The 25090-nt window shown below is 40.5% G+C and overlaps 1 protein-coding gene across 3 annotated transcripts in view; it reads left to right on the top strand.

Annotated features, from left to right (window-relative positions):
• Window positions 1–653: 653 nt before the first annotated feature.
• The window catches only part of LOC145983927 (uncharacterized), a 128561-nt gene continuing 104124 nt past the window's right edge, over window positions 654–25090 (top strand). For 2 of the 3 annotated variants that reach the window (XM_083117091.1, XM_083117089.1), the window contains exons 1-5: window positions 654–889; window positions 12132–12273; window positions 13927–14036; window positions 16990–17159; window positions 20277–20361. In XM_083117091.1, the coding sequence (XP_082973217.1) occupies window positions 727–889; window positions 12132–12273; window positions 13927–14036; window positions 16990–17159; window positions 20277–20361 (670 nt within the window). In that variant the 5' untranslated portion in view covers window positions 654–726. The remainder of the gene's footprint in view (window positions 890–12131; window positions 12274–13926; window positions 14037–16989; window positions 17160–20276; window positions 20362–25090) is intronic. The other variant, XM_083117090.1, reaches the window with a different exon arrangement.

Consider the following 25090-nt stretch of genomic DNA (forward strand, 5'->3'; position numbering starts at 1 on the left):
GGCTAGTGTTCAGCTACTGAAAAAGTATTTTGAATGCCATTATGGGTGCTAAAATCGAGCGACGTAAATATTCAAACATTATTTCCAAATAATATGGGCTTAAGAACAAAAATGTAGTAACTGAACTTAATCATGTTATTTTTTTAGTCTTTTTTAAGTTGGGGGGGGCTGGCCCCTCCAGAACTCCGCCTATGCTCACATAGCTTGTTTATTAACGTATCCGACGTTGCTATGGCAACATTTCCGGAAGTGGTGCTCACTTACCCATGTATCAAATATAGCAACTCCATACAAAATGTTCTATCACACTATGAAAAGAGGCGAAAATTTCTCATTAGTCTATAGAAATAAAACTGTTAATAATGTTGTCGCAAAATACGAAAATAGTAAAAATAGGACTATTGCATATCTTGTTAATATAACATGTTATTCGTTGCTATGGTAACGTTCCTGGGGGCGATGTTAACTTGGCAATCGTATGAAAAATACCAACTCCAAGTAAAATGTACTAAACGTAGCACAGAGCCTTAGCATTTAGCATAATTTGGTATTTCACAGTTTCGATAGCAGTTTTTTTTTCATTATGTGGTTTGCAACACTAAGCGTGAGGTTATTTCCGGTACCAGCATGCACCAGTTATTCAATCAAGAACGTTGAAGCCAAAGCATCGCACAAAGATACAAGTCCCAAATAGAGGTTTTTGTTCGTGCAGAGAAAAAAAAAATCATGAAAGGCTTGTCATCGAAAATGCAAGTGTCAGTTTTACTTTCGTCGATAAAATCCAATAGGAGGCGCAAAGTAGAAAGACAATCGTGTACTTTGCGTCGGAGTGGAAACCGACTTGAAATGTTCAACGCAAGTCGAGATTTAGAAGATAAATTTCTTCCTGGTACAGTATGATTCATTTACTAGCATGTAGAATTGAAATTTTGGTGCTACTAATTGTTTATGCAGGGAAGTAGTAAAAAATACACTTCATGTGTCTTGGCGAAAGTAAGAACTTATAGTTTTGCGTGCCCTGAAACAAACGTTGTGTGTATATTTTATTAGTGTCAGCTTCAAAAAGGTCTGGGTCACCAGGACGAGACATGCCCACAAGAGTAAGTATAATTTTAATAGTAAAAATTTCAACAGTGATTATGCTAAGTTATAAGAAGAACATTGGGCCAACGTTCCGATTGATAAAGTCTGATTTGATCATGGTATGCAGACATTTTTTTTCATGGTTCGATTATCTCTGTTAACACATAGTACTCCGCAATTGTAGTACCAAGAAGTAAATCTGAACCTTAGTGGAATGCAGACTTTATTTTAAAGCTAAGAAAACCAAACCTATCTACAAAAGCATATATTGAACAACTCCGCAGTATGTGTTAGCAGAAGTAAATCGAAATCGAACCATATTAAAACTGCAGGTAAGAATTGACAATATAGAGAAAGTGTGTAATTTTGTTAATTTTCAGTATACTAAGTAATTTTGGCCTCCTAATCACGAATCTGTTGTAAGAAATCGGGGGTCACCTCTGGAAATTGTACATTTTGATGAAACATTATTCGTTAGCCCCAAAATCCATCCACGGGTAGCCCAACAAACCATCCACGGGTAGCCCCATGAACCATTCACACGAGGTTAGGTTAGGTTCCATTAGCTATCATTTCACCCCTAAATTCATCGAAAAAATAGGGTTAGTACTAAAATTGAACATCACAAATCCTTTTCGGTAACGATAGTATAAGCCGGAGACAGATTTCTTAAAGTTTACACAAGAAAAGACGAGAAAGTACTTACGGAATTGCGTTCTTGAGGACTTTCTGAAGCCGGGAAAATTTTTTTTTTAGAATCGTGCAATGTATTTTGCCTGTAAATAAGGTATTTTTCGTCAATCATGTATCTCTGTTGTACGATAGCTCATGCCGCCATTACCGTCGACTACATGAATCAAATGTTCCGTGCGTTCGGTTATGCAACACCTTACAGTGTAGCAACCACGCGGAAGTTTGACAAGATGACGTGCGAGCGGTTTTTTTTCCCCCCAATGTAAGGTAAGACTCTAGTTTACGTCCTTTTCCTAAAGAATATGTGTCATATATCGTTGGAAAGCTTATTTTATAAGGAATTCAACAACGTAAATCCCAAAGTGAGCAAAAATTTCCTGAAGGAGTAAATCGAGAAAAACCGATGTTGTTCGGATATGCACAATTGAACATACTGAGGTATTTTTTAGATGAAGCACATATTAGGGATGAAATGAGTGCTAATGGAACCTAACCTAACCTCGTAGGCATACCTCAACCCCGTGAATGGATAGTGGGGCTATCGTGAACAGAAAGTGTAAAAAGAAAAAGGTACTTACCCGAAGAGATGCCGGGTGTCGCACCACGATCGCGCACCGCGAATGCAAAGAAGCAATCACCATGCAGATAAGGACGTAAAGTAGAGTCTACCCTCAATTTTCGCTTAAAAACCTTTTGGAATAGTTTGTGCGGCATTTATCGGTTCATATGTTTGTAAACACTGCACATCAGCTGACGATACTGCATATCAGCTGAAGATAGACAACGTGAGTCAAAATTTGCCCCAGCTTGAAAAATCTTCCGCTATGCATATGAGGTAAGTAGCAATGATTTTTATTTGAAAACAAATGAGTTTAATGTGTCTCCGGCTTATGTTACCTCATTTTCTTGTAAAACAACGGTGTGGTTGGAAACAATCACAGGAGATTACATTTTCATTCATAAAACTACGCATATACACCTATCTATCTATCTATCTATATCTATATATATATATAATGGATATATATATATATGGACCCACCTCCCGCCAGAATTATAACCTCCGCCTACACCAGGCCCTGGTTAACCGTGGATATCCCTCCATCCTGGTCACCAAGCAAATATCACGAGCTGCCTCACATACCACTACCACCAAGAAACCTGCTGCCACCAACCCACCTGCACTCATCACCCAATATCATCCCCACCTCAACAAAATCAGGCACACACTGCACTCTCTTCTCCCAATCCTCCACAGTGATCCCGAAACCAAAAACATATTTCCCGACAAACCCAGAGTGGTTTTCAAACGCCCCCCCTAACCTCCAAAATATCCTGGTCCACAACACTCCTTCACCACACATCCAACACCCCCCTGCCCATAAATGCAACCGACCCAGGTGCAAGACCTGTCCCATCCTCATCACTTCTCACACCCTCCAGGTGCACACGGCCACTGGCAAATTTACCCTCCATCCCAAAGGGACCTGCCATGCCTCAAACCTTATCTACATCCTCACCTGCAACATCTGTGGTGATTTTTACCTGGGGGAAACATCAAGGGCCCTCAACCTCCGCATCAATAACCACCGCTCCTCCACCCACAACCTGGACTTCACTGTCGCCGTCCACACCAACCACCACAACATCAGTTTCAACGACTGCTTCCGGGTAGCGATCATCCACCTCCTACCCCAACCAGCCAACACCTCTGTTCGCAAAAGATGGGAGAGGGCCTATATATCGGCCATGAGTGCAACCACTCCACCTGGCCTGAACAAGGCCAACCAGTAATGCCCAACCCTCACCCACCCTCCCGCCCTCCCAACTCATCCTACACACTCACAGTTTACGACGAGCCTGGTGACGAAGCAGTGTTTTTTTCGTTCTACGCACCGCTTCTTCTTCAATGGGGACCTGGCAACTCTGCAGGACCCCAACTTCCGGTTCCGTCTTCTGTTTCTTCTCACACCGATGATGCTATAAATTAGCGAAAATTTTGAATTTTCCTACTGTCCGGTGAGTGTTTCCTTTTACCTTATTTGATTTTTTTATATATATATATATATATATATATATATATATATATATAAATCAATCTGCTTTTTTTTTTTCAAATTTTCAGACGTGACTCCTGGTTTTTTACAACAGATTCGTGATTAGGAGGCCAAAATTAGTTAGTATACCGAAAATTAACAAAATTGGAGACTTTCTCTATATTGTCAATTTGCTACAAACTGCATTTGTAGCATGATGAAATGGCGGCCCAAGTTCCTTTTGTTTTATTGCTATTTCATCATGCTACGAATAAAGTTTTAATATGGTTCAATTTCGATTTACTTCTGTTAACACACACAGAGGCCAGCATATTCTGCATTTTACCTACCCACTGCCCGCTTGCCGCGAGGACAGGTATACCTGCTCGCCTGCCCACGGCAACGAGTCGACTTGCGTCTTTACCCGGGTTCTTAGTCTTCCAGGCGCTCTGCGCTTACAAGGTAACTGGGCATTCAACAAGACCCGGGCACCTGCAAAACCTGCTGGAAGGAAACAGCCCTCCGGCAGCGTGTCGCTCCAGGTGTTTCATCACCACGTGGACAGCTTCAGCCAGTGTTGCCTACTTACGTAGCTCGTAAATCCTACGAGGTCCTAGGAGGAGCTCTCTCCTCCAAGGAGAATTTATATACTTAGCGATTTCAGTTCAGCGTAAGCAGTTTTTATCTTATTGCCAGGAAATGCACGCAGTATTACAGCTTCATTTATTTAAATGAATGATCGAGCAAACAAAAATCTCCTCACTGAAAACTAATTGCTTTTCATTGCATGGTGCCTTAACCAGGCACGCAGTGGCGCAACCAGAGGGGGTAGGGTGCATTGCTCACAACCTTGGACGGAAATTAAGTCTAGCGGAAGGGTCAGGGTGGGGGTCAAACATTAAAGTACAAGAAAAAACAGACTAGCAGAATTTAAGAGTAGCAGGGCTAAAGGGTACTCAAGATGGAATTAATTTTCATATTTTTCTTGCATTTTCCTTCCAGACGGCCAAGGGCACCTGCAGAGGGGGAATGGAGGGGTAATTGCAACCCCTTGATTTCAAATTTTATGAAAGTAGAAATATATTATAAAATATTATCCAGTCTCATCAAGTTCAATGCCGTAGCAAAGGGGTAGCGGGAGTCGGCCCTGAGCGCCGAACGATCTAAGTGAGAAAAGTTTTAAAACAGAGAATGCTATGGCGGCCCGTGATATTATTTGCTATTAATGTTGGTTTGTTACGAGTTGGATGAATTGATTATGTAATACGTCGCTCCATGTGAAAAGAAAATATTGTAGATGGAAATTTTACATGCCATATGTCTGTACATTCGGAATGCATTTATCATGCACTTTCTTTCTTTCAAAAACAGTTTGTGTGCTTGTTTTCCATTATTAGCTAACGTGAAATTGACGTGTTGAAAAAAAATATTTCTAATCCTCTGTTTCAACACAAATGCGCGTGAGAACCGACTTCTACCCCCTTTTTGCGTGATTTATGAGGATTATAATGCCTTTCATGCTACTTTATTACTATTATTGTGATTGTTCTTGTTGGCACGTTTATCCAAGTACTTGGCCCTACCCCCCAAACGAGGGTAACGGCAATGGCCCTGGCTGGCTACGGCCCTGGTGTTCGCAGTAGAACAGTGTGTTGTTCGACTCGCGACCTCAGCGTCGAACGTGACATGTTTCAGTCCTGTCCTATATCACTATATATACGTATATTGGTTGTTTACGACATATACTTATGGATCCTGTGCCACGGCAAACCTATTTCCATGTGTGTGGGGGGGGGGGGGTATCAACATTCGTAAATCTCATTTCATTGGTGATGTATCTTACGAAGCTTCGAGTTCCCTTTTTTAAGTAGTGAAAATCTATTGCAGTTGGCAACACTGCAGAACGGTGTGGGCCAGGTGCAGTTTCTACTCGAAGCAACTACGTCATGCAGAGGGAGGGGTCTGCAGTTGATGGAAAGAACGAACTGAGACCTACTAGGTATCGTAAGACTGCGGGTACCCGGCGGGTCTACAATGCCTGCCAGGAACGATCTGTGCAGGTGGGCATACAAGCTGCTCAAGCGAGGGTGTTGCGCAGGTTGCATGGCATTTCAGGAGCGATGTCTCGCGAACGGGTCTGCTCCAGGTCTTGTGCAGGCCTTTAAACACACACTGCAGAGTTTCAGCAATTAATTTTGTTCAATATATGTTTTCCCTAAAAGCATTCTACTAATGTTCTTATTTACTTTTTAGTATGATAATTAGTCTTCCTGCTAGCAGAACTGGTAAAACTGTTAAAGCCGGGAATCATCTGTAACTCGTTTATTCTGTAATTGTTTACATTCCTACTTACTTATTCTGCATTGGGAAAGATTGTTTGGTAAAAATTTGCTATCCTTCGGACACCTCTAATTTTTTCGTTTCGTTAATTTTTGACATTCGTACTTTACGTATCTGCTTCGAGGAACATTCCTGAAGGTGTATTAACGTTGTTTTGATGAAATTAATTGCAATTTTTCACATTACCAGTACGTCTTTCTGGTAGGACTTTTCGCTTGCCTGAGACACAATATGGCGAGTACACCTTCCTACATAATGATGCGTCGGGCTTGTCTTTTCTTGATTTTCAATTGTTATGCAGTGTTTCGACCTTCGGAACCCAAGAAATGCCCGTGAACAAAGTTCATCAGATCTATTTCTTTTTCAAATTTTATTTCGCATTGTTTTACGAAGAAAATTGTAATCTTTTGTGGCGCTATCCGTGAATGGTTTTTGGGGCTATCCATCCTGGAATTAGTGGGAAACATCTAGAAATTGCAAAATAAGCTAAAATAAGGCATTAGTTTTTGGAATGGAAACTGTCGATTTTCGCGAATTTTTTTGTTTCACAACCAAATATATATATTCCTGATACTACCACGACACCAAATTTTAACTATGTTTGCCTAACCTAACCACGTGCCAATGGTTCGTGGGGCTAGCATCAATGGTTCACAATTAGTTCCAATTTCTAGATCCTGATACTAACATGACACCAAATTTTAACTATGTTTGCCTAATCTAACCAAACTAACCGAACCACGTGCCAATGGTTTGTGGGGCTAGCACCAATGGTTCACAATTATTTCCAATTTCTAGATCCTGATACTAACACGACACCAAATTTTAACTATGTTTCCTAACCTAACAGAACTAACCTATCCACGCGCCAATGGTTCGTGGGGCTAGTGACGCACCATCCTTCTAACTCTCGTTGCAAACACAGACAGTTCGAAACACTGGATACCCAATGAACATGAAAAAAACACAATCACGACGCGTGATGGTGTACGAAGGCGCTATTCTCCGTCGGAGAATTAATTTTCAACAAACAACATGAATTTCAGCTATGAAACATTCCCACATCACACAAAACACCTTCCCAATGTTCGACAATGCTACAGGAACTTATTATGGTAAGTAGTTTCTTCTGTAAAAAATAAATAAATGTGTCCGAAGGATAGTAAACTAGTACCATTCGTTCTTTTCTCGCTTCCTGAACATGCAAAATGGCAGGCAAATCTTGGTACTACTTTACTATACCGGAGACACTTATCAATTATTTATTTCACAATTTTTTACATTGCTTACATACTATTCTGCATTGCGAAACATTTCTTGAGGTGAAATAATGAATTTCTATCAAAATATTTCTTACATTAAGGAGTACTTACTGTTGTTCCTTATTTCCCACAAACTATCCACGTGGAGCCCCAAAATCCATTGACATTGGCCCAAAAATTCATGAAAGCCCCACGAACCATCACGGGGACAAGGTATGCGTACTAGGTTAGGTTAGGCCTGTTAGGTTAGGTTCCATTAGCACTCCTTTCGTTCAATTTAGCATATATACGGACAACATCGGAATTACAAATTCCACAGCATCTTCCACACCCGGCAACAACTTTACGACGCATCCTCGACACATCATATAGTAGCAGCAGTAATAGCACGTATTGTGCTCTCGTACAGAAAGCAAATGCCAGCAGCAGCAATAGCCTGTCTGAAATAGATTTTCGTAGGAAACCACATATATTTGCATTAAAATGGATCAAAACTACATTCCCGAACATCAACAATGCTACAGAAAATGATTTGTGTAAGTACTTTCTCCTGTAAATTTGAAGAAATCCGTCTCCGGTATAGTAAAGTCTTACCCAAATCTTGACTAGCATTGTGTTTCAAACGGCAAAGCAGCGTTTCAACCTTATTAACAGAAAAAATTCCACATAGCCCCGAAAACCATTCCCGCATAGCCCCAAAAACCATTCGGGATAGTATGACCATACACAAATAGCCCCAAAAACCATTTCTGCAAAAAACATTCCTGCATAACCCCAAAAACCATTCTGGATCGTATAACCATCCATGAATAGCCCCAAGAACCATTCACGGTAAGGTTAGGTTGGGCAATATTGTGAAAAAAACTGTTTGGAAACACTTACCGGGGATTATGTCATCAGATGCTCACAACATCCAGTTCAAGTACATGGATGGAAATGCAAGCAACAGCTTTCGTGCCTTGGACGGACATTATTATAGAAAAATACATGAATAAGTGGCCAAATACATTGAAGAATGGGGGAAAACACTTTTACGACCTTCTGAAATTACACAAACTCAATTTCGTAAGTACTTTCTCCTGTAAATTTTTGAAGAAATCGGATTCCTGGCTTTAACAGTTTTACTGGAGAAATTGAAAAAAAACAACAATCTGAACTGTTAGCAGGCATTTCATAGTTAGGTTATGCAAGTCAGGTTATTGCTCTCAGTATTTAAGAAAAACTAAATATGCTGACCAAGGCAGTAATTTATTTTATTAAAAACATAAACTAACGTAACGTTTCAACCTTCTAGCAAGGTCTTCTTCAGACTCTGTATCAAGTACAAAAGTAACCACATACAACAAGAAGGGTAATATATATACACAAACATTACTCCCTCCAGACTATTTAGAAAGTTGTTTGGAACTTTCTAGCAGATGACTTTCACTATCCAACTTTACTTTCACCTAAAAGGCTAAACACAATTACTTCCATATAGAATGTGGTTGGACTTTTTAATCTCACGCTCTTTTCCCTTCATTTTTCTTCCTTCTCCTCTCCTCTTTTTCTTTTGTCCTTTCCACTCTTTCCAACATCTTCTTCCATTCTTTGTTTAACTTCAGTCCCCCATTCCAGTTCATTGTGTCTTCTTTGCCTTTCTTCTCTATTTCCTTGGCTTCCTTCCATTTTCTCACTAGCATTCTCTTCTCCCTTCCTATCTGCTTAGCCTCATCCCACTCTATGTCATGTCCTGTTTCTCTCGTGTGTTTAAATATTGCATTTCTCTCTCTCTTAAGTCGTACATCATCCCTATGTTGTTTCAACCTCTCTTTCAGCCTTTTTTTCGTTTCTCCTATGTACACACTCTGACATTCTTTACATTTTACTTCGTAGATAATCCCTTCTTCTTCCTCTTCTCTGTTTTCCTTTTTCTTGTTAGCATTCCTCGCTATTCCTAAGATGCTTCTCCCTCCCTTCCTGTAAGTTTTAATTCCTGCTTTCCTAAGCACTTTGCATATCTTTTCTGTGCTTCTGCGCAGGTTTTTTTGCTTGTGGTTCCACTATAGCAGATGTAAACCAAGAGTGTGTTAATTTCGTTCTGTGCGCAAGTGTGTTATTCTTTTTTACTTGCCATTACTCGTTTGTGTTATTGCAGTGTGTATGTGTATTGTGTCAGCGAGACGGTTGGAATGCCAGCCGCAAGGTTCACGTTACAAGGGGGGTTGCTGATAAGTTCTCGGCCCAACCCAGAAGGACTTAGCTACAGGTATGAAAGTTTAAGGCTATTCAACATATTCTCCCCGAAGGTCAACACACATGGCACTTGGTTGCTCCAACTTCTCTAACCCCTCCCAAAAAAAAAGATTTTCCTGGTCTGCAAAAAACTGTTCGGCAGCTGCTATAAACTCGGTATCACTTCTAAATTTCTGTCCTTTCAGGACTTTTTCAGTCTAGGGAAGAGATAATAATCAGAGTGCGCAAGGTGTGGTGAATAAGGTGGGTGGTCAATGCACTGAAACCCTAGGTCCTTCAGAAAATCCATTGTTCTTCCAGAGCCTTGTGAACGGGAGCATTGTCCTGCAGAAACAACACATTTTTTTCTCAATTTTCCCCTGCGCTTTTCTTGAATAGCATCCTTTAACTTAGCCAGAAGACTTCAGTAATATTCTGATGTTATGGTTTATCACTTTGGAAGGTAGTCTGATAAGAAAACACCATCCTTATTCCAGAATATTGAGGCAAGCAGACCTGCGGACCTCTGTGCTTTGAATTTCTTTGACCTGGGAGATCCTGAGTGGTGCCACTCACATGATTGCTGTTTGGTTTGAGGATCAAAGTAGTGGAACCAACTTTCATTCTGGGTAACAAGCTGATTCAAAAAATTGTCCCTAGAGTTCACAAAATACCGCAAAATCACCTGAGAAGATTCCACACGTTTGCGTTTCTCATCGGCGTTCAAACGTTTGGGCACCCATTTCATGGAAAGCTTTTGCATGTCCAACTGATCATGAATTATTGACCAGACACATTTTTTGGATATGTGCAAGGTCTCAGCTGTCGCTTGAAGTCAAATTAGTCTGTTACTCAAAATCAGGTCATGAACCTCATCCACTTTTTCCAGAGTTGACACTGGCCTCCCACACCTTTCACCATCTTCTGTGGAAAAATCACCATGCTTAAAGTTTTAGCACCATTTCTTCACATTGGAGTGTGAAGGGCAATGTACACCCAATGTGTCTAGCATGCAACCATGGATTTCCTTCGGCGACTTCTGTTACAGGAAGAACTACTTCAAGACACCTCGCAACTCCTCCTTGGTAAATTCCGCATTTGGCTGCGCCATTCTCCAATCAATGGCCTGTAAATGAAAAACCGTTAGTGATACGATCATCCCTGCTTGCACTTAAACTTCCAAGAGATCAATGGTTCAAATGCAATGCAATTTCAGGATGACATGTGCAGAAGGGGGTCAGGCCGAGAACTTATCAGCCCCCCCCCCCCCCTCCTCGTAGAACAAATAATTTTTGTGTGTGACATTTACATGAAAACAGACTCGTGTCGAGACGTGTGTAGGCAATTTGTACAGAAATTCCCAGGCATTTCACCTCCACATAGAGATACGGTTAGACAGCTTGTCCTTAAATTATGAGAAACTTGATTGTTAAATTTTAAAACACCTAAGCAAAAACAACTGATTCTAATCGAAGCAAAACTCGATGAAATTGGTGCAGCGTTAGAACGTTCTCCAAACAAACCTCTATGCCGTGTTTCACAGGAGATGGGCATGTCAAAATCATCAGCACATACAGCCACTAAACTACTAAAATTGAAACCGTACAGAGTTTCTATAGTGCAAGAATTACGACCCCCTGACAGTGTAAGTAGAGTAAATTTCTATAATTGGGTTTTGCAGAATATTGTAGATGGTATTGTTGATCCACAGTTAATAATTTTTTCAGATGAGGCATGGTTTCACTTGCGTGGTTATGTTTGTTCACAGAACAATAGATACTGGAGCACTGAAAATCCCCGAATAGTACAAGAAGTTCCGTTACATGATGCAAAAATTGATGTGTGGTGTGCTGTAAGTGCAAAAAGAATAATAGGGCCTATATTTTTTGAAGACACATTAACTTACCATATGTGACTATTATTTGTGGGGAACCTTAAAAAATACAGTCTACCAAAATAACCCTCATAGCATTGACGAACTAAGAGACAATATAAGGGCAGAACTTGGAAGAATTACGGAAGAAGAAGTTTTGCGTGTGTATCAAAATTTCATCAAACGATGCCAGGAACGTGTGAATGTAGGTGGACATCACTTTGAACAACTCTTATAACACAGGTTAGTGCTCATTTTGCAATATTTATATAAATGTCTGCATATGTCCATAAAAATAAGCGGGCATTACAGGCTGCAAATGTTGGCATCTCCGTCAGCGCCGCCCGCCACACTTCTCCTGATCTCTCGGCTGAAGATCGAAATGAACGCATGGTACTTTCGTGTGTATGTATGTGTGTGGGTGGTGAGAGGCAGTAATGCGTAGTAGAGGAAACATCTGGTTGTACCCTTGAGTTTAAGGAAAGTTCACCTTGAAACCGGGAATTATACTTGAAAGTTATCATGGCCCTAGAATGGCCACCCTGAGTCAGCTGGTGGATCACTTGGCAGACCATGGTCCTCAAATTACTGTCTAGATGCTTAACTGATATATGCTTGTTTTATTTCCAGACTCAGATGCTGACGATGCTGACCAAAATGAAACAGTGGTTAGCAGAAGTGATGCTCGAGTTACTCCGTTACAAAGAAAAATGAGACTGAAAGTCCCTCCAGCTCCTCAGAAAAAAAAGAGGCAGTCAAAGTTCTTTAAAAGGTAAGTGCACCGTTGTAAGAAATTGGTAACAAAATTTGTGTGATATGACAGTAAAAAACTTCTTACATGATGTGCCAGCAACATACTTGTTAAGGACAACAACAACAAAAGAACACAAACAGCATGATAAATAGCACTTATGGGTTTTTTCCAAGTTTTCTCTTTGGAATGACAGTGCTTTTAGCAGAGGTGAAATTTACATTATACTTGCCAATAATAAAAGCTAGAGGAAGATGACACCTCCAAGTGTAGTTATGAGTTTGAAATGCACAGCACAATGTCTACCACCCAAAAATAATAATAATAATAATAATAAAAAATAGGAACTGTATTTCTGTGGCAACATCAGAGTCCTGATAAAGGTGTATTCCACACTAGGACTTTTCACGACAGAAACTAAAAAATTCCACAATGTCTGTTTGATATTCACACACACAGCACACAGAAACATACCACGAATTTCACCTGGTTAACACAGGAGATGGAAATAACTTTGCTTCCTTCTCACCATCTGGATATATCTTCCTCAGAAGGGCATCCCGATGGCACGGTGGTACCATCATTGCCTTGCAATCAAGGGGTTCTGGGTTCTATACCCGGTGGAGGCACATAGTGGTTTGGATCTCACTTTAAACTGTAGGTCCAGTCCCGACTAGCCTTACTGTGCATAAAGTGGACTTAAAACACGAACTCAATCAATCAATTCTTCCTCAGAAACTCTAGGTAGGAATGTTTCCTTTTTCTGGTGTTAGGTTAATTGGTCTTGGCAATGAACTCGTTAAGTTCAGTCAAGTTGGCAGGCCTGAAGTTCTGAACAATATTTAACTTGTGAGCCCAACACTGCATGTGCAACAAATCCTTTGAAATTATTACTTTTAAAATATCCACACATTTTGTCATGTACCAATCAGAATCAGTAACAATACACACAATGTTATACACAATTTCATATTTCTGCAGTATGTCCAAAGTAGCCCGTGAACATTCAGTTGCATTAGCATTGTTCAACGCTTTTATCCCCGCAACATACAGTTTTGTCAATTTTGCCAGGAACACCTTAAAAAGAACCACGAAAACACATCTTCCATTTCTGTCTGTGGTTTCGTCACAGAGAATAGTAATAGCAATAGAATAGCTCGAAGCAGCATTTTTATGAGAGATATTATACTCAAGATCGTGTAGTTTTGTTTTGTTCATTTATTTTGAACACTGTTGGATAAAGTTGGAAATGCAAAGCACAGCATTAACACCAAAAACTTGTAATTACCATTTTAAAGCACCATATATTGGGGTGGAAATTTATGTTAATCACATGGACAAGTCTGGGAATTCTTCGTTAGCCCCTTACGCTACTAAGCATCAATGCACTCTGTTCTGTCTCTCATCCACTCCTGTTGACCTCAGCTCAATGCTCTTCATTTCCTTTGTTTTCCCACATTAATCCCATTTTTTTATATTCTGTCCTCTGTTGTGTTCCTTGGCCTGCCTTTTCCTACTCTTCCCTCAACCCATATTTTGGTCTGGGAATTAACTTTGCCAAAGTGAGTGGGAATTTGCACATAGGCCAAGAAAATAATTTATTTTTAGGGGTTTAGGAATTAAGTTTCTAAATTATTGTGGCTGTTCTATAATTATCACTGTTTTCTTCACCAGTAGAACCAGTGGAAATGTGATGGAACCTCAGCTGCCACCAAACAGCACAAGTGAAAAGACAAATCCCCAGCAGAAGAAGCAGGCAGCCAAGAAATGTGGCAAGAAGAAAGGTTGGTGTTTATTCACACTTCTTTTGTTGGGTCTTTGATGACACCTCCAGTAATGTAATATTACAATATGGCAGGTATTTTTTTCACCACCATGTGACCTTTTATACTTTAAATGAAAAATTTAAAGATGCTGTTTGTGTGTGAAAAAACTGACGAGGAACATGAAGGAATCACCAGAATCATTAAAAAAATAAATACTTTAAAGTGTACTTGTATGGTAGTTAACTGGAACTGCTCCATCCAACTTACAAACAAAGTTGGGGTGGGCAAGAAATTTAAAAATTATTATTAAAAAATACGAATTTTTACCAAAATGTGATTTAACTTTTTTAGTACCAAGCGTCTCGATCGAGATACCCAAATGTAACCCTCGCGGTCCCAAGCATCCCAAGCGTGAGAATGGAATTTCGAGGCATGCTGAAGGAAACCTTTGTTTTTGAGCACAAGTGTTCCACAAGTTGCAACACATTTTACCCTGCATTGTCTAAAAATAGAATTTCAAGCATCTGCAAAAATCGGCGCTCATTTTTCACTGCGTTCTAGCTTTTCGTTTGTGAAAGTTTTGCGTAAGTGTGTGTCGTTTCATGCCCAAGCGCGAGGATACTTTTTGAGTGAAGTATTGACTTCCAAGGACTTTTTTGTCATCTACACGTTTTTCTTGTGGTGTGAAAAGTGATAATTTCTATGTGAATTTTTTGAACTTTTCATATCCTTGTTTTCCGGGGGGGAGAGAAACCCCATTTTCTTTAAAAAAAAGGTATTTTTCAGGGGATTTCCCCCCTTTCCCCTTCCATATGTACGCCAAATGTGCATAAATTATATATAGTCTGAATCTGTGATTCATTCTGCGTACAATGGTATATCGTTCATATCTCCAGGGCAAATAGTCTCTGAGCTAAAGTCATTTCAAAGTACCGCTGCATTTTGAAGATTGAATCAGACTTTTGAGGGTACAACTCAAGTTACATTGGTCATATGATAATAATGCAAATATTTTTGTGTTCCTTACATGTCAGCAATCATTTCCATGTGCATGTCGACACTGTCATGTACTTTTTTCTTGGGGGGAGGGGTGGACCCCATCTTTTTTTCCGAAATTTTGGAATTTTGAGAGTTAGCTCCCTCCCCTGTGCCACATATATGCAGAGTTTGCATAAATTTCGTCTAAATCTCTGGTTCATTCCACGTACAACGGTATATCACTCATCTCTCTAGGGCAATTAGCCTCCAATCTACACTCATTTAATTGAAACTCTGCATTTTGCTCAAAATCAGCTCGGGACCAAGGAGGTTACATGTGAAAATGGCCTTGGGACTCAAAAGGTTAATAATTAATGGTGGCTCATGTTGAAACATCTAACATAACCTTAAATATAGGTGACATCTTAAAATCAGACAGTTTACTTTACTTTGTCTTGGTAGACAAGGAATAGAATGAAGAGTCCATAGTGCTGGTGCATAAAAATAGGGAGGATAAGTGTCCCCACTGTGTATAATGTATTAAGAAAAATGCAACAGGAAAGTAACATGAATTCCTGCATGCAAAAGGAAATGCAGTGAAAATCTGTGTTAGATTAATGACCCTCTCTCATGAGGTTGGAGTGGCAGAAGATTTATTTTAACCTATTAGGTTCATTTTATTGTCTGGCCTCTCCATTTAATCTGCTAGCTGGCAAATTTTTGCTATTTTTAGAAGTCTCTGATATGTCTTTACATACTGTAATTAATGTTCTGGACAGAAGTTGTCACTGTTGGACGTCGACCCTCGTGGGGACAGACCTCATTCTCCAAAAGACAACTGAGGGTGAAGGAGGGCGAAAATTGCAGGCGAGATATAAAGCTAAAAGTAACAAAGAAAATCTTCATCTTAGAACATGGAACCACGGTTCTTGCAATGCTGCCATATCTGCTGGTTATATTTAATAACTGTGAGAAGAGCTCATGGTTTGAACTCTTTATCATTTTAGAAATCCACTGCAAAAGTAAAAGTAAAGTGCTCCCCTGTGCTTTGCACCCCAGAATTTCCTCCAGTTACCCACTTTATTCATTGCTGGGTGGGTGCCAGAGCCACTTGAACAAGTGGAAAAAATCCTGGTCTCTTGCATGGTAGTCAAGACGCCCTATCGACTAAGCTACCACAGCATGGAAATCTACTACAATAAGTATTTATTGGTATTTACCACTTTCTTGCAATTCTTTGGTGGTAATAATGGAGGAATTAATGGAAACTCCCAAGTTTTGCATGATTATCAGCATAATTAGACTCTGTGAAAACATCTTGCACTTTTTTCTGACCCCGTGAAAGATGAAAATGCCAGAAAGGTATTGGGAAATAAATTTCAACCAATACTTTTGAATACCAATACCACTGATATCAACCAATATTGACACATCTGCATTGGCTCAGCCCTACTAGCAAATCTTGACACATCTGCATCGGCTCAGCCCTACTAGCAAATCTTTACTGCATTTAAAATACTATATGTCAATCTGTTCAAGAAGGATCACACTATTTAAAAGTCAGGTTGAGATTGGTACTCATAGAGCTTGTAACCACAACTCCAACTTTATTGTTACAATGGCAGTGATAGGGTGCATGTGCCAGTAGTCTCATCCTGTCTTGTTCAGAAATGGTCTAGCCTTGTCCTTTATGAAGAACAGACAATGGTGGAATAAGCATTGCTTTTGCTTTTTACTTTACTGTGTGTCTGTGATATGCATGAATAGGTCAAACTTGTGTTCTTTTTTTCTGTAATTAAGTGGCTTTACCCTACTTTTTCTCCCCCACTTCATTCTGACAAAAGCTATTCCCATCTGCAACATGGATAGTGTGAACTCTTACAATGCTTGTCGGGATGGAGAGTCAAGTTTGGTATCAGATATCAATGTTATCGCCCCAAGCTAAGAAACTTATTCTTCTGACACTGAAGATCCTGTTTATGTATCTTTTCAGGGCGTGGCCTTCGAAGGAGGAGGCCAAAACGCCAGGGTGTGCAGGAATGCCTGCATGATGTTGAAGAGTTCCAGGATGTCGTGGAGCAACGTCAGGATTTGGAGCAGCAAGACATGAAAGACGAAGTGCAGGAGAAGTCCTCCGTACCTACAGAATCTAGCCCACCACAGGTAAGTAGGCAACATGCTGCTGGAAAGACAGGGGAGAGATATATGTACTCTCTGAGGGACTACAAGCAGCATGCAATCTGCAATGCTTGTTGTTTTAGCTCTGGTGCTTTCTTGAACCATGTCCTTTTTGACCATCACATAACCAATTTATTTTTTCCCCCTTTTGCATTGCCGCTGTGCTTGATAAGAATGTTGACATGGAAGTTTTTTCCAAATCTCTGCAATTAGTGTTTTAGACAGATAGTTTAGCAAGCTCAAGTCTTGTAAGAAGTTTTACTAGGATGCTTGTGTCAAATTCATCAAAATAAATGTTGTATTCATGATGGATGTGGTAAACTCTGTTTAAAATTACTTATGTGAAATTTAGAAATTTCGAATTTCCGCATTGCTCAATTTAATAGTTAAATCCTATTAATTTCGAAGATCCTCTGTCTTCATTTACTAAGGGTACATGACCTGGAGTGGAGATGGTACCACGTCACTGCTTTGTTTGTTCCCGGGCAGCGGTAGTTGCAATTTCTCCCTTTTGGCAGCGCTGGTGTGTGTATCCTGGTTGTCAGGTGGTGCTGCCGTGTGGTGGTTGGGGGGCTGGGTAATGTTGCTCGGTGCAGTGCAGTTCCTGTTCCCTACGTAACTGGAGGGGGGCCAAGTATGTGCACCACATATTTTTTTTTTTCTGGTCAGGGATCTTTTTGAGGATGGGGTGCCAAGTCGGGTGTGCCTCTCCATTGTTCAGGTTCAGTGCTGGTTTCTGTTGGATGATAGCATGGGTTTCTTTGACAGTGTTTTCTATGACAGAGCCATCCTGGAGGCGATGGTGTGGTTTGTGGAGTGGAGGTGTTGAGAAAGGCCTGATTTTGGTGTGTCTTTTTTGTCATCTTTTACGTGTTCATTAATCCGTTCTTGGACAATGGATGGTGTTGTGGCATTGGCATGTGGCCTTGTAGACACCAGGAGATGCAAGTTTGGGTAGGTAGTATCTCTTGAAGTTGGGTAGTGCTCTTCCGATTTGGGATATGGGTTTGTCTGCCGGTTGGATATTGAAGGGTTTGAGGGCCTTGGCGAATTTGCCTGATTTGGTGGGGTGGTATGTAAAAGCGATCCATTTGGGTTTGGGATTTTAGTTTGGGTTATCACTGTCTCATGGGTGTCTGAGCTGGGCTTCTGCTTTTGCACACCACATGGATAGCTAGCATTCGGTGTAACCATTGTTTAGTCCTATTTCGGTTACGCATGCTATTTCATCTTGGAGGTCATCTTCTGTGCAGCTGTGTGTGAAGGCTCTTCTGTAGAAGTTCATCCATACTGCAGCTTTCTGTTTTGGTTGGTGTTTGGATTTGGCATGGATGTACCGGGTGCCCGAACCTGGTTTCCTGTATATGGATGTGATGAATTTATCTTGGTGTCATTGGATGCTTAGGTTGAGAAAGTTGAGGCGGCCATTTTCTTCCCTTTAAACAGTGAAATTTATGTTATGATGTATGTCATTGAGGGCAGTTAGGAGATGGTTTAAGTCCTCTTCCTGTTTAAAAATGACTAGGGTGTCATTGGCATATCTTCTGTATCTTATATGTGCAAACTGTGGGTGGGTGAGTATTAACTTCTCTGCCACATGTAGCACAATGTTGGATAGGGGTGCAGAAAGTTCTGGCCATCGCTAGGCCTCCTGTCTGGTGGAGGAAACTGTCTTCGAACTGGAAATAGTTGTGGGTGAGGCAGGCTTGTAGTAGGTTGCAGATTTCATCTGTTACAAATGGGGGTGTGCCATTGCTGAGAAGCCATGTTCTGGTAGAGTCAAGTGCAAGGCTGATTGGAATGGAGGAGTACATATCCACTACGTCTATGCTGGCTAGTTTGCAGTTGTTGGCTTTGACAAAGGAGGTGACAAATTTCTTTGTTTCAAGGCTGTTCTTTAGGCAGTAACGTAAGTTAGTCAGTTTCTAGAGGAGCCATTTTGTCAGGTGAACACTAGGTTGATTGAAGCTGGCCACTATGATTCTCTGAGGAATTCCTGGTTTATGAGTTCTGGGTATGCTGTATGCACAGGGTAGGTGGGGCTTGGTGTTGATTAATTTATTCCTTTCACTTGGAGGAGGGCACAGTTCTCTATTGCTCGGCAGATGGCTGTATTGTATCTGCTTGTGGAGTTGTGTTTCAGTTTTTTGTAGCCAGTGCTGCCGAATGGGAGAAAAAGCAAGTACCACCACCCGGGAACAAACAAAGCAGTGACACTGTACCATCTTCGCTCCAGATGATGTGAATGAAGACAGAGGATCTTCGAAATTAATAGGATTTAACTATTAAATTGTGCAACGTAGAAATTCGAAATTTCTAAATTTCACGTAAGTAATTTTAAACTGCATTTACCGCATCCATCATGAATTCCAAACCTTTCATATGGAAGGAAATGTGGGAATATGAGCGTATTGTTTGTCCTTATGTTCTATAAATTCATTCCAATGTAAAATGGCTAACACTGTATTTGGAATGTTCTAACAAATAAATAAAAAAAATATCAGGGGGTGGTTGTTTGGTTTGGGTGTGGAAAGATGATCTGGTGATTAGTTTGTTCATGTTTGTCAATGGGTAGCAACGGTTGATACAATGTGAAACATCACTTGGGCAATCACAGGAGTATTAATCTCTGGTACCCCCCCCCCCCCCAGCCACTCCGGAAACAGATCTGAAACATTTGATGGAGGAATGGAACCATTTGTTTGGACAACTTTTTTTCATGTTTACATTAGGGATGGGACAGATTAATTGGTACTAGGTATTTGCTGATATAGGCATGTATGGGTAAAATTCAGTAATTTTACCTATCTGAATATTTTTCAATTTAGTACAGCATTGTGCTATCTTGTTAAAATTTATGTAAACATATAATCTCCATTCCATATTTTTTTAAGTAAATGTGTAAATATGCTTCTTTTGCATTGCAGTAGCAGGTTTCATGTGGTAACATACATTTATTAAGGAGGTCAATGAACAATTTGTAATTTTATATCGGTTATCAGTATTGGTAAATTTTGTATTGGTATTGACCAAAATTTCATGTCAACTGCAGTATAAAATGGTGGTAGCCTATAAAGAGTACTTTCTATGTGATTCTTGCAGGATGCCGGTGTTCCTGTTGCTTTTGGCGCATATGACAACCATTGTGAAGCCACACAAACTGGGGGTGACGACAAGTTTTGTCCAAGTAAGTGGATTCTTTGTGTTTCTCATTTTGATGGGATGACCATCTGACACACAGTCTTGGTCCTTGGTCAGTTAAGGTGTTTGGTTTGCCATGGCATTGGCCTTTGTTCCTCACTTTGAAAGACTCTGCTGATAAAAATCTGCAAAAGATCCATTTGGAATGAATGCCTTCTGGGCCATTTGCTGTTTTCTTTAATTTGTAATAGCTTTGTAGTGACTTAACCCTATATTATGCTATAAATATCTCACCGATGACATAGTGGCAACACTGTCTCCTTGTAATAAACTTGTCCTTGGCTTGATCTCCGATGGAGGTATGTTCTACCAGCTTCAACTTAAATTGTAGGTTTTATCCAGATTGTCAGATTTATAAATTACATTACATGAAGATTTGTCACACCCAGATGATTCCACATGGGTAAAAGGGCGATAGTGATTCTGCAACAGGCAGAGTAAGTCCAGCATGGTAGCTCAGTTGTTAGAGCAATGGCACAGTATGCCAGAGACTTGGGTTTGATCCTCTTCGAGGCTGCATTTTTCACTGAAATTCTTGTGTTCTAGTGTTTAGAATCAATTAGAATTTGAATCACAGCCTGTTGTTTTCTTTCCCTTGTTTGTGTTTTGGAGACAGTAAAGATGAGTTTTGGAAAAGGGTTCAGCAACTTTAAAAAAGTGCTGTAGCTCATTCTAAACCATTTGAGTTGGATGAAATTTCTATGCAAAGATCAGTCTCTCCAAGCAATCATTACTATGGAACCTTTAACAAGGGCACTTAAATACGGAGAAACTAGTACTCACTTTTATCTGCAAAGCTGTTTTTCTTTTTCGATTAATTTCAGTGGCCACTGCCACCATCCTTTGCGGATAAAAGTGATTACTAGTTTCTCCATATTTATATACTACCGCATGTGTCTTTTCCCAATTATGAAAGGGCACTTAATTTCACTTCCCATTCCTTTCTTCCATTCTATATGTAGTCATGTCCCAGTTATGGTTAACGTCATGGTATAAATGAACTATGTTTATTAACAAATCACATCCTGAACAAATTCTATAGTAACCTACATCCAATCAATTCAAAAGCACATTCATAGAAAAAAGTTTAATGTTGAACTTTTAACCACCGTTGTTAGTTTCAATTTGCACCTATGTTTCAGAGACTACTTCTGTCTCCATCCTCAGGGTGGTATGTTTGTCTCTAACGTGTCATCAGCCAGTAGTCCCCGAACACAGAATGTATTTGAGAAAAGTGTTGATATGTATGGTTTTAGTGTCTTGTATGATATAAACAGTGTGTGTATTATTTATCAGTGGCCAAGGCTCTACCTCATCTAATGGTCTGGGTAAGATCTGTTTTTGGGCATAAAATGTTAGGGAGGATTACCTTTGCTACAAAGACACACAAGTTTGTTGTAAGTCCACTCTAAGCAAATTGGAACTGTGCCTACTATTTAAAAAGGGAGTCTGAATCACTGTGCAATACGTTTCCACTGTGGATCAAACTTGGTACCTCTAGATTACGAGACAACTGCATTACCACTATGCTATTGGGTAGGTATGCACATAGGTAAGACAAAATACATTTTAGTCACTGGAAAAAATTGCCACTATCTGTCTCTTGATTGTTTCAGTGTAGTATTAATTAGCTTGCAACTAGCTAATATTAATTAGCTAGTTGCAAGCTGCAATTAGCAAGATTTTTTTCTTCTGGTTTTTCCTCTGGAAATACTCCATCTTCTTTGTAACACTTCTCATAAGGCTGCTCAAGTTTCCCTTCACTTATGCTTATCACAATTCCCATATGTCTGTGGTTCCCCAGGGTTCCGTGGCTGGCTTACAGAGGCACCGTGAAATGTTCCAATATTTTCACTGAAATGACACTTGTAAATTTACACATGGATTTAGTACTTCTTACATGTAAAGTGTTTCTGAATTTGAAATATGTGTATTTTTTTTAACATAACATGCAACATAACCACACTAACTGAGCATTGCAAGTGTACAGACTTGGGTGCTGCAGAAGAATCTTGAAACACTAAGGGTGCCATGGGACGAAAATGTTTGGGAACTACTGCCATATTCATAATTGGGAAAAGAGAGACGCGGTAGTATATAAATACGGAGAAACTAGTACTCACTTTTATCCGCGAAGCTGTTTTTTCTTCTTTTTCTAGTAATTTCAGTGGCCACTGCCACCATCCTCGTTGGAATTTGCTGCGCTGTTGCTTGGCGTGCGTCTTTTGTTCGTAGTTCTCTGGCTGCCGTTAGGTGCGCTGTGCATCTTGGTGCGTCGTCTGCTATTTCCTGGCGATAACTGCTGCAGTAGTGGAATCTAAGTGTGGTGCGCTTGCCCGCTATCGATGTTTAGTTCGTGCGGGAAGTGCATTATGGCGTGCGTTTCCTTGATTTTGGTGTCTATGAGCGTGTGGGCAGTGTGTTTGACTCGAACCTTTTGAATTTTATGGCTATTGTATTTGATATGTTTCGCAAGACCAGTAGTGGGTTGGGCTTTTTTTGCATCTGCTAGGTGCTGTTGGATTCTTTCATTGACAGATCTGATGGACCTGCCAATGTAAAGTGCCTTGCATTCACACTCTGCATTGTATACACCTGGGTTGTCAAGGGGGGAGAGGAAGTATCGTTTGTACTTGTTCAGTTTATCATTTATTTTGGAGTTGGGTTGTTGCTCTACCTTGATGCCAAATGGGAGAAGGGCTTTGGCTATGCGGTTGGAAGTGGTGGGATGGTAGGGGAAGGCAAACCATTTATATTGGTCGCTGGGGGTTGATTGTGGCTTGGCTGCTTGTGGATGGGTTGATTGTGGTAGGTTAGGGTGTCTGACCTGTATTTCCACTTTACTGCACCAAGTGGAAAGTTGTGATTCAGTGTAGCCATGTTTCAGGGCTATTTCTGTGATTGTGGCTATCTCCTCTCGTAGATCCTCTTCTTTGTCACAGTAGGAGAAGGCTCTTCGATAAAAGTTTAGCCACACATTGGCTTTTTGCTTAGGGGGATGGCTAGAGAGAGCATGTATGTACTGGTTGCCTGCATCCGGTTTTCTGTAGACGGTGGTTGTGAATTTGTTAAGTGCACAGCTGATGGTGATGTCCAGGAAGTTGATTTTACCAAGTTTTTCATGTTCTACGGTGAAGTTGAGCCTGGGGTGGATGCTGTTTAGCTTGTTCACTAGGAGGTTGAGTTCTTCTGTCTTTTTGTATACAACTATTGTGTCGTCCGCGTACCTTCCATATCGGATGTATTGTAGTTCTGGAGTGTGGAGTATCTTTTTCAGCCATGTGCATGACGATGTTGGCTAAAGGAGCTGATAGTGGATTGCCCATCGCATGGCCCTCAGATTGATTGTAGAATTTATCTTCAAACTGAAAGTAATTGTGTTTTAGACAAACTTCCAATAGCCTGATTATCTCTTGTACCTCTAGGGCCGGGATTCTGTTAGTTGTCAGCCATCTTTCAACTGAACGCAGTGCTAGGTCTATGGCTATAGAACTGTACATATCTACTATGTCAACTCCAAAATAACTAATAAACTGAGCAAGCACAAACGGTACTTCCTCTCCCCACTTGACAACCCAGGTGTATACGATGCAGAATGTGAATGCAAGGCTCATTACATCGGCAGGTCCATCAGATCTGTCAATGAAAGAATCCAACAGCACCTAGCAGATGCAAAAAAAGCCCAACCCACTACTGGTCTTGCGAAACATATCAAATACAATAGCCATAAAATTCAAAAGGTTCGAGTCAAACACACTGCCCACACGCTCATAGACACCAAAATCAAGGAAACGCATGCCATAATGCACTTCCCGCACGAACTAAACATCGATAGCGGGCAAGCGCACCACACTTGGATTCCACTACTGCAGCAGTTATCGCCAGGAAATAGCAGACGACGCACCAAGATGCACAGCGCACCTAACGGCAGCCAGAGAACTACGAACAAAAGACCCACGCCAAGCAACAGCGCAGCAAGTTCAAATGAGGATCGTGGCAGTGGCCACTGAAATTAATCGAAAAAGAAGAAAAAACAGCTTCGCGGATAAAAGTGAGTACTAGTTTCTCTGTATTTTTACTGCCATATGTTGTGGCCTCTCCGATGGCGTAATGGTAGCATTGTCATCTTGTAATCAAGGGGTCCTGGGTTCAATACCTGGTGGAGGCACATAGTGGTTTGGATCACACTTCAAACTGTAGGTCGAGTCCCGAGTAGCCTTACTGTGCATAAAGTGGATTAAAAGCACAAACTCAATCAAACAAACCCATGTGTTGTGAGCCATGGTGGTTTTCTGACCTTCGTACGAAAGTCCAAGGTTTTGTACCAGGAAACAGATCTCAGATTGGATTTTTTTCAACAAATCCCTACATAAATTGACTCTGGGACTTACCCAGTCACCAATCAGTAAATATCTGGGGACAACCCTGGTTGGGAAGGGCAGCCAGAGCATGTGGCTGAGATTGAAAATATGTGGATTCCTACATTGATAACCCCATGAATTCATGATAAAGGGATTGGCTTTACTATTTTTATATACTTTTTTTATCCTTCCTTTTTGTGTAATGATAAATAGAAATGATTGCTACCTAAAAATATTTTGTTTAATATTTTTTTTATTATACGAGGGTCATTTGAAAAGTTCTAAGAATGATTGACAAATGGCCGCAGTAGTTCGGAATTATGCATGCCAATGGAATCCACCACCCTTCAAGGA

The sequence above is a fragment of the Lepisma saccharinum genome, chromosome 2 (genome assembly GCF_977018435.1).
Source record: "Lepisma saccharinum chromosome 2, izLepSacc3.1, whole genome shotgun sequence".
NCBI classification, from domain to species: domain Eukaryota; kingdom Metazoa; phylum Arthropoda; class Insecta; order Zygentoma; family Lepismatidae; genus Lepisma; species Lepisma saccharinum.